Genomic DNA, 11,023 nt, shown 5'->3' on the forward strand with positions numbered 1-11,023 from the left:
ATTTATTGCTCAAAGATTGATAAATAGCTGGAGTAAATCAATGAGAAATATTTTTCACACTGGAAATATTTAACAGTAATGTGCATCAAATAACAGATTAAAAATAAGCATTAATCACAAAATTAGACTTGCAGTTACACAGCACCTTTCAAAGATCTCAGGTTACCCCAGCTAATGAAATACTTTTACAGTGTAACAATTGGTATTGCATCATATTATGTTAAGAAATAGTACATTCTGCCAAACTGTGATTGAAACAGAATTATACTTTCTAAACAGGGAAGATTTTTTTTCCCAAAAAACCCAAAAGTATGCAAAATGACAGGTGAATGTAGCTTGTATACGGCCTGTATATGTAGTTTGTACAGACAGCCAGGACCATTAAAGAGCTTCCTTATGTGTTGTAAAATACTATTATACCAGAAAGAAATAGCACAGACAATGGAGTCAACTAAATTTTGAAAAATCAAACCAGTGGTTAAACAATATGGACTATTCAAAATAACATGCTTTTCTTATTATTACTCTAGAGCAGTTGGACTAAGTGCCTGTTTCTGTACTATAGAGTTTAAATAAAATTGTATTAAAACACTAACTAGAAAATGAATCTAGGAAGACAGTTATGGGGAACAAGAAAAGGGTAGTGGAATTGGCAGATATTGCACATCAAACTTTATGGTGGAAGATTCTTTGACCATCAAATTAATACTCAAGAATACAGGGAAGAATTAATTATTACCACTACAGAGGTGATGTGTCAAATTGATACGCAAAACACAAAGCTAGCATACAGGTGCATCGGGTAATCAGGAGACTTAATGGAATGTTGGCCCTTATTTCAAGGGGTTTGTTATACAACAGCAGGGAAGTCTTACTGGACTGTACAAGGCACTGGTGGGGCCTCATCTAAGATATTGTTTCACTGGAGGCAGATGGGTATTTCTGAACAGACTGAAAGGATAAATGCTAAGGTCACATCCCAAACACACACACCCCACCCCCCCCCACCCTCACCCCCCCTCCTGCCCCAACCCGGCTAATGGGAGATTCTAGGACCAGAGGGCATAATCTCAGAATACACGCGTACCAATTTAAGATTGAGAAGAGGAAGAATTTCTTCTCATGGGGGGCGGTTGAGTATCTTCGGAAGTCCTGGCCATAGACAGCTGTGGAGGCAGAATCCTTGCATATATTTAATGACTAAGATGGATAGATTCTTATTCAATCAGGAAATCAAGGATTTGAGGCAAAAAGCAGGAAAGTGGATATGAGGAATGCTGGATCAGCCACAATCCTACTGATTAACAGAGTAGGCCTCATGGGGCCAAATGCCCTGCTCTCATTCCTATTTCTTATGGTCATATGTTCCCAGAACATGAACCTGGAGTTTTAGCTCAGTGACATCTTCACTGTGCCACTAAATACTAAAAAGATGGCAGACAGCATATAATTAAAATTACAAGCAAACTTTAAGCAATAGATACAACTAGGAAAGGAGGATAGACATTGGAGAAGTTGCTTTTGTTAGAGAAAAGTGGAAACAAGGTTAGAGGTTTATACGCAGCATTTCTGGATTGTAGGCCATGGTAGCTGAAGGATCTACAAATGGTAGTGATCAGGAATGGGCAGAAACATTAAGTCAGGTGTAGAAAAGTGAAGCTCATTAAGTGGGATGCAAGATTGAAAGAACTTGCAGATATTAGGAATGATAAGACTATCGATCGTCCAAACTAGTAAAGGATGGCAGATTTATTTTTCTAAATGAACCAGGTGGATTTTGATAACAATTCAGAAGTTCCACTTTACAATTATGGATGTTAGCTTGTTATCTCAGTTATTTAATATAACAGAATTAAATAGCCCACCTGTCAATGTAGGATTGAATTTCATACCTCAGGATCAATTGTCCAATCGCCAATATGTTATTGTACACTGAACTCTAAACATGATTTTCAAGATAATGTGTGGGGACATGGTAGGGACAGTGAAAATAAACAGAGATGAGGACATTAAGTGTTTAATGTAGGATAGGATATAGGTAGTGCAGTTTAGGTTAAATTTGAGCTTATGGCATTGAAGTTAACAAAGAACATTTTGGAGAAGTTGAACTTGAAGGTTATAACAACCCTGACAAGGGTTTCATTGAGACAAAGGAGAGTTGGAAATTATATCAAATGATGTTAGTGCTGTGAAAATATGCATTCTTGCTAATATCTAGAATAGGTGACCTGTACATCAGGTGACAGTCTAGATTAGGATCATTATAGATTTTTCTTTAATTAAACTGTTAATGGCAATGACCCAGGGATACTCTACCTACAACCCATGAAGATAGAAACATAATTGAATGAGTTTACTTAAAAAGTAAACAGGAAAATATTTCAGTTGGTTCATATAAAATATCACGTGGTGAGCTTCCTTAGTGAATCATAATGGAAGGTTCCAAGTGAAAATGTACACACATTTGCTCAAAAGCAAGAGGAATTATAAAAAGGCATATGAGAGAGCTCAGACAGATTTCCTAAAAGTTCAGAAATGTGTGTTATGGAGCCAGAGAAAAAAAACAATGTGACAACTTAAGAATGAAAAGAAATTATAAACTGTAATAAAGAAAATTTGGTATGCTGATCTCCACGGACTGAATAAGTCATAAAACAATTACAGACCAACTTACTTCTCTTCCAGTAAGGATATGTCTAGCCAGCTTCACCTTGGCAAAGTTTCCTTTGCCAATAGTTTTCAGAAGTCTATAGTTTCCTATATGTGGCTGCTCATCGACGCAAGATGTAATTGAATTCCGGCATCGAGCGCCTCCAGAACGGGTTGACCGCGAAGAAACCTCTGAACGGCCATCCACATGTGAAGTGTGCTGATGTGGAGGAAAACAAGGATATTAGTTGAAAAGCTTTAGAAGTTTTAGACAAAAAGGTTAAAGTAAACAAAGTCAGAAATCTAGGTTTAAAATAAAGGAATGAAAAATGCAAGTATTTATTGTATCGACGTGTACTTGGAAAGCAATACCTTTCAGTTCAAACTAAGGCCAAAATGAAACCGCCCTCCAGTCAAGATATGTCCTCCTCTTCAAGAAACATTTGAAAATTCCATTGAAAACTTATAGGGTTCTCAGATTTAAATTAAAAATGGAAAGCAAATCATATTCTAGGCTTCATTAACAGGAACACAAATCTAAGAACAGGGACTCTGTTGAACCATACAGGGCATGTTAGACCACAGCTGGAGTTTGTGCACAGTTCTGGGCACCACTCTTTAGAAAGGTGGTGAATGTATTGTAGACAGTGCAAAAAGATATTTACAAGAATGGTTCCAAGGATGACATACTTCAGTTAATGGGACAGATTGGAGAAGTTAGGACTGTTTCTCTTTGACAGAAGGTGGAAGGAAATTGGATAAAAGTTTGCAAATTCATGAGGAGCTAATAGTAGATAGGAAGAAACAGTCTTTCTCAAAAGGATCGAGAACCACGGTTCAGTTTTAAAATGTTTTACAAAAATCAGAAAAAAAAGGTGAGAAAAGTATCACACAGCAAAGTGGCCCATGTTTGGAATGGGCTGCCAGGAAGTGGCATTGTTTCTATTTAAATAATCAATGTGCATGGGTACAGGAAATAAACAGGAATTTGGCACCAAGTAAAAATGTTTTGAGAACTACTGGAGATGTGATGGGATGAACAGCCTCCTTCTGCACTGCATAATTCAGTGATTTTCTGATCTTCGCTAGAAATTAGAGACTTTTTTGAAGCTTAACTCTGAAATTTATGTCCATGTTCTATTACTAAGTTTAATGCGCAAGTACGAAAAGGCAGTAAAGATAACTGGTTGCAGGGTTGATAGCATTAGAATTTTCATTTTTATAGGAATCCCAGTATGAAGAGAGATATCTTCAAAACATTGTCTAGGATGGCAGATAACAAGTAAAGATTGAAGGAGCAAGTACTGAGAACAGTCTTAGTGGTATTAAGGGATGTGGTAGGACAGAGAGGCTGGGAGAAACAGCTCCTACATTCCTGTGGCTCAAGAAGCAGCTGTCAATATGGAATGTGGAGTAAGCTGATGCTGGATTCGTTCACTGGAAAAAGTAACCTGGGTCAAAGCAATGGAGGATTTTAAAAGGAATATAATGAAAATCTTTTAACAACTTGCTTGACATAAGAGATGTGGCGAGTATAATATTGCTGAAAATGGAAATGACCAAGAATGATGTGTCTAGATGAAAATTTCAAATAGCAAAAGATAGCATCGATACAGGTGATAATTTGACAGTAAAGAAATTGCCAATAAGGCATTTCTCCCACACGTACAACATTTTTCCATGCTCACAGCTATATACAGTTTTTATTCTTCCCTGGTATGTGGGTGCATTGGAAATGCCTGCACTTGTTGCCTACCCTTTAAGTACCCTTGAACCAGTGGCTTGCTGGACTTCTCGGAGGCTAGTCAAGAATCCATCATATTGCTGTAGGTCTGGAACCACAGGTAGACCAGACCAGGTAAGGATACAGATTTTCTTCCCTAAAAGGGAACATTAATGAACTAGAGGGATTTGTACAGTGACAGTAAGGATGATTATGAAACAGACTAGCTTTCAATTTCAGAAATGCTGGTAAATTTTGAATTCCAATAATATCTCAAATTATTAGCCTAGGCCTCTGGATTATTAGTCTATCGACATTACCATTATGTCCCCATTCCTTGCATAAACTGGCCAAATCTACAAACCAAAATTTGCATGCTTATATTTGCCAAGTGATGGACAGCACAGCCACACTCCCTACAGTAACTCAAAAATCACCAAGTAGTTTCTGGATAACCCAAACATTCTTCTGTTGTCTCAGGCGACAGAAAAATGTCACATTACAGCTGAAAACTATAATTCAGTACACTAAAATTTTAAAAAACTGTCAAGAGATTTTGGATGCGACTGTGAAAATCTACAGCAACTTGAAGGGGAAGTCTTACCACCTCCTGGCTAAACTTTGCAATTCAACCATCATTACTAAAACAGCTCAACATATTTTACCTTTTGGGATCTTGTGGGGGAGGGGATGAAGGTGATAGGTCAGGGAGGAGGGTGGAGTGGATAGGTGGAAAAGATGATAGGCAGGTAGGACAAGTCATGGGGACAGTGCTGAGCTGGAAGTTTGGAACTAGGGTGAGGTGGGGGAAGGGGAAATGAGGAAACTGTTGAAGTCCACATTGATGCCCTGGGGTTGAAGTGTTCCAAGGCCACATTGATGTCCTGGGGTTGAAGTGTTCCAAGGCGGAAGATGAGGCTTTCTTCCTCCAGGCGTCTGGTGGTGAGGGAGCGGCAGTGAAGGAGGCCCAGGACCTCCATGTCCTCGGCAGAGTGGGAGGGGTAGTTGAATGCCTGCCTATCTTCTTTTCCACGTATCCACTCCACCCTCCTCCCTGACCTATCACCTTCATCCCCTCCTCCACTCACCTATTGTACTCCATGCAACTTTCTCCCCACCCCCACCCTCCTCTAGGTTATCTCTCCACGCTTCAGGCTCTCTGCCTTTATTCCTGATGAAGGATTTTTGCCCGAAACATCAATTTTGCTGCTCCTCGGATGCTGCCTGAACTGCTGTGCTCTTCCAGCACCACTAATCCAAAATCATCAGTAAATGTGTCAACTCAAATTACTGCTGCCACTACCAGCAATGGAATATAACCTAACTTAACAACTGCACCTTATTTCTCATTCAGGTGTTGAGGGATTGACCTCACTTTTTCCACAGAGAGCCTCCAATGTCCTGGACAACATGAAATTCAACAACCCATTAGGTCTTAGTCATAGTCATAGAGATGTACAGCATGGAAACAGACCCTTCGGTCCAACCCGTCCATGCCGACCAGATATCCCAACCCAATCCAGTCCCACCTGCCAGCTCCCGGCCCATATCCCTCCAAACCCTTCCTATTCATATACCCATCCAAATGCATCTTAAATGTTGCAATTGTACCAGCTCCCACCACTTCCTCTGGCAGTCATCCCATACACGTACCACCGTCTGTGTGGAAAAAGTAGCCCCGTAGGTCTCTTTTATATCTTTCCCCTCTCACCCGAAACCTCTGCCCTCTAGTTCTGGACTCCCCCACCCCAGGGAAAAGACTTTGTCTATGTATCCTATCCATACCCCTCATGATTTTGTAAACGTCCATAAGGTCACCTCTCAACTTCCGACGCTCCAGGGAAAACAGCCCCAGCCTGTTCAGCCTCTTCCTATAGCTCAAATCCTCCAACCCTGGCAACAACCTTGTAAATCTTTTCTGAACCCTTTCAAGTTTCCAAGCATCTTTCCGATAGGAAGGAGACCAGAATTGCACGCAATATTCCAACAGTGGCCTAATCAATGTCCTGTACAGCTGCAACATGACCTCACAACTCCTGTACTCAATACTCTGACCAATAAAGGAAAACATACCAAATGCCTTCTTCACTATCCTATCTACCTACGACTCCACTTTCTTGGAGCTATGAACCTGCACTCCAAGTCTCTTTGTTCAGCAACATTCCCTACGACATTACCATTAAGTGTATAAGTCCTGCTAAGATTTGCTTTCCCAAAATGCAGCACCTTGCAGTTATCTGAATTAAACTCCATCTGCCACTTCTCAGCCCATTGGCCCATCTGGTCCAGATCCTGTTGTAATCTGAGGTAACCTTCTTCGCTGTCCACTACACCTCTAGTTTTGGTGTCATCTGCAAACTTACTAACTGGACCTCTTATGCTCGCATCCAAATCATTTATGTAAATAACAAAGAGTAGTGAACCCAGCACCGATCCTTGTGGCATTCCACTGGTCACAGGCCTCCAGTCTGAAAACAACTCTCCACCACCACCCTCTGTCTTATACCTTTGAGCCATTTCTGTATCCAAATGGCTAGTTCTCCCTGTATTCCGTGAGATCTAACCAAATCAGTCTCCCATGGGGAACCTTGTCGAATGCCTTACTGAAGTCCATACAGATCACATCTACCGCTAGCCCTCATCAATCCTCTGTTACTTTTTCAAAAAGCTCAATCAAGTTTGAGGTATGATTTCCCACGAACAAAGCCATGTGGACTATCCCTAATCAGTCTCTGCCTTTCCAAATACATGTATATCCTGTCCCTCAGGATTCCCTCCCACAATTTGCCCACCACCAACGTCAAGCTCACTGGTCTGTAGTTCTCTGGTTTGTCTTTACTACCTTTCTTAAACAGTGGCACCACATTAGCCAACCTCCAGTCTTCCGACACCTCACCTGTGACTATCGATGATACAAATAGCTCAGCAAGAGGCCCTGTAATCACTTCTATAGCTTTCCACAGAGTTAGGGTACACCTGATCAGGTCCTGGGGATTTATCCACCTTTACCAGTTTCAAAACATCCAGCACTTCCTCCTTGTAATATGGACATTTTGCAAGGTGTCACCATTGGTCTTCCTCCATTCTATATCTTCCATATCCTTTTCCACAGTAAATACTGATGCAAAATACTCGTTTATTATCTCCCCCATTTTCTGCGGCTCCCCACACAAAGGCCACCTTGCTTATCTTTGAGGGGCCCTATTCTCTCCCTAGTTACCCTTTTGTTCTTAATGTATTTGTAAAAACCCTTTGGATTCTCCTTAATTCTATTTGCCAAAGCTATCTCCCGTCCCCTTTTTTCCCTCCTAATTTCCTTAAGTATACTCCTACTTTCTTTATACTTTTCTAAGGATTCACTCGATCTATCCTGTATGCTTCCTTCTATTTCTTAACCAAGCCCTCAATTTCTTTCGTCACCCAGCATTCACTATACCTACCAGCCTTTCCTTTCAGCCTAACAAAAATATATTTTCTGTGGATTCTCGTTATCTCATTCCTGAAGGCTTCCCATTTTCAGCCGTCCCTTTACCTGCGAACATAGTTTGCACACAGCAAGACGACAAATGTGTCACAAAACTAGTGGGTACACTTCAAAAGTAATTCATTGGGTTTTTGGAATGAGATTACAGACATCAGAAATTGCTCAACTCTATCATTTCTCATTGCCTTCAGACAAGTTCAGTTTAAAGGGACAATACCTATATCAGTATTCACAGTTGAAATGAGTTACAAACACATTATAGTATGTTCAGTTCTGGTGATAGTACACGATGTTATACAAGTTTTGTGTGAGCACTGGAATCAACAACATTTAGTGTCCCCCACAATCCTGAGTATAAAAACTTATTTTCAATTAGTAGTAGAATTTCATAGAATCATAGAGATGTACAGCATGGAAACAGACCCTTCGGTCCAACTTGTCCATGCCAACTAGATATCCCAACCCAATCTAGTCCCACCTTCCAGAATCCGGCCTATATCCCTCCAAACCCTTCCTATTTACATACCCATCCAGGTGCCTTTTAAATGTTCAATTGTGCTAGCCTCCATCACTTCCTCTGATGACTCATTCCATGCACGCTCCACCCTCTGCATGTAAAAGTTGCCTCTTAGGTTTCTTTTATATCTTTCCCCTCTCATCCTAAACCTATGCCCTCTAGTTCTGGACTCCTATCCATGCCCCTCAGCCTCTTTAAAGTCACCCTTCAGCCTCCGATGTTCCAGGAAAAACAGGCCCAGCCTGTTCAGCCTCTCTCCATAGCTCAAATCCTCCAAAACCCTTGCAACATCCTTGTAAATCTTTTCTGAACCATTTCAAGTTTCACACCATCTTTCCAATAGTTGTTTAGAAAAAATTACTTTCTGTATAATGATGTGATCATTTTTAATCCTATAAGGCGAGACACAAAGTGAATAATTCATGATACCTTCTGAACTTGCAAAAGGCATGCTAACCCATCTTAAAAGATTAAGGCTTGTAACAACTGTTAGGCTTTGTATGCTTAGGTCAACTTTTGTCCTTCCCTCGAAAATATGATGTATTCTAAAACCATCACAACGAGACCTGTTATTAAATATACCTTTTTTTGAACATCAATTCCATAAACATGACATAGCGGCTCGCGTGAAAACTAACTCGGTCAAATCTAACACCTCAGTGATGTGTCCTGACACCTGTCGGCTTCCTTGTGCCGTGTTGACATGGGCCGAGATGTAAAGGGTAGAAGCCAAAGGCGCACAGCAAGACTTAAAAAAAAACACCCAAGCATCAGGAACATGCGAACGACTTAAAAGTGAACACCCAAAACTTCCAGAAAAGCTTTGCAAACGAAACCAACACAAAGCATTTACTGAAGTTCACCGGCAATTCATTTCCAAACCATGGCAGGTTGACCAAAGCCAAGTTGGTCATTTAGTCGCTCAAACAAAGTGTCCGATTATCTGTGCTCCCCTTCCAGGGGTCTCTTGAACCCCAATAAAGATTACTTACATGCTCTGTTTCACGTTCATTCACTGTAGGTAATGGCGTTCGAGTAGACATTTTGTTTCTTTTTTTTGCCCCTCCTGGTTTCAACTTAGCACCGTTGCCCAAATAATTGCAGAAGACTCGACTCAACAGGACATGAGTGGCGAAACGTTGAGAAGCGATGGGCTTCAACTGAAGTCGGCCCGGCGGATTGCAGCCGGAGACATCCAGCAGCCTCACACCAAACACACCGCCTTAATGAAGCCGAATATCCTTTCGGTGCGTCCACATTTTCCCCACACACACAAAAAAAAAGAAACAACAATCTGGATGATGTGCAGAGAGATATTGAAGCGGGGCCGTTCCCAGGCGCTGTCGGTTGCGGACCTTTCCCCCCCTCAGAGAAGCAGCAGCAGCTGCTGCTGTTGTTGTTGTTGCTGCTGCTGCAGTCCCACCACTCACTGCCCTCAGCCTCGGTAACAAGGCCCGGCTTCAGCGGCCAGAGGAGAGAGCGCTCACCGGCCGCCGCTGCACTGCTTCCCGGCTCCAAGCGTGAGAGACAGGACCTTTCGGACGCCACTCCTCACCGTCTAACATGGAGATCGCAGCGGAGGAGGGAGGCAGGTAGGTGGCTGGCTGGCTGGTTGGAGAGAGAGATGGTGTGGGGGAGGAGTGGGTGGACAGGACGAGGAGGGAGAGGGAGGTGCCGGCGGGAGGGTGGGGGAAAGAGGACCGGGTGAAAATGGCCGCCCCGGCTCCGACGACTCGCCAAGCCCAGGGCTGCGGCAGGAAACGCGTCAGCCACCGGCTGCCGGCAGCGGAAAGGGGTGGCTGGAGGCGGACTGCAGGCAGGGAGGGAGGGAGGACGGACAGGTGAGGGTACGGAGGGGGCTGGCTCTCACGGCTGGGTAGGAGGGAGGGAGGGAGGGAGGGAGGGGGTAGTGGAAGGGGAAGGGAAGAGGTTGGGCCTGGGCCGCACTGCGTCAGGGAAACCTCATACTGACAGACAAGTGAATCGAGCCGGCTCTGGCCCTGACCCAAAGAATCCCTTCCAGTCGGTAAATTGACACAGAAACATCCTTCTTCTCCCCAGATCCAAGGACACGCTCTTAGCGACTTATAATTAGGTTATGATCTGGAGATGCCGGTGTTGGATTGGGGTGTACAAGGTTAAAAATGTGTGATTTTTAACTTTATCATTAGACTAGGCCGTCTGCTTGAATTCACTGAAACAACTGTAGATTTACATGTCCAATTATGTGGAAATGCGACAGTTTATAAAGCCCTTCAAAACTGGTTACCTTTACTCTTCTATTGTCCCGCCTACTTCCACTAGAGGCATCTTAATAGGCTCTGTCTCCTGTGTTAGTTTTAATCATTATCTGTTCTTTATTTACAAAATAAAATGCGACGGATTGTAAATCCATTCAACATAGCTCTGTTGCATTCTCAGTAAAATGTTCATGGACACTCAGCAAAAGCAAAATTAGGCTCACTGAATCGGACCAGATTAGCTTGTAACTTTTTTTTAAAAGCTTCACTCGAATATCTAGGTCACCTCTGGAAAAAATGCCTTTCTATCAGTTCGTATTTCTCCAATTGGTCTGCATACCTGATTCCTCTGCCGCATGATTTTTATGTTATACCCAACAATAACAATATTTATTAAAGTCTTGATCTAC

General features: G+C 42.3%; 1 protein-coding gene across 9 annotated transcripts in view; it reads right to left on the minus strand.

Moving 5' to 3' along the window:
- Window positions 1-10,222, minus strand: part of mark3a (MAP/microtubule affinity-regulating kinase 3a) — a 172,999-nt gene extending 162,777 nt beyond the window's left edge. For 3 of the 9 annotated variants that reach the window (XM_060829237.1, XM_060829238.1, XM_060829236.1), the window contains exons 1-2: window positions 9,366-10,218; window positions 2,675-2,869 (exon numbers count right to left, since the gene is read on the minus strand). In XM_060829237.1, coding sequence (XP_060685220.1) covers window positions 2,675-2,869; window positions 9,366-9,416 — 246 coding nt within the window. In that variant the 5' untranslated portion in view covers window positions 9,417-10,218. Of the gene's footprint in view, window positions 1-2,674; window positions 2,870-9,365 lie in introns of all 9 variants that reach the window. The other 6 variants (XM_060829241.1, XM_060829240.1, XM_060829242.1 and 3 more) reach the window with 4 other exon arrangements.
- Between the last annotated feature and the right edge of the window lie 801 nt (window positions 10,223-11,023).

The sequence above is a fragment of the Hemiscyllium ocellatum genome, chromosome 8 (genome assembly GCF_020745735.1).
Source record: "Hemiscyllium ocellatum isolate sHemOce1 chromosome 8, sHemOce1.pat.X.cur, whole genome shotgun sequence".
Lineage (NCBI taxonomy): Eukaryota > Metazoa > Chordata > Chondrichthyes > Orectolobiformes > Hemiscylliidae > Hemiscyllium > Hemiscyllium ocellatum.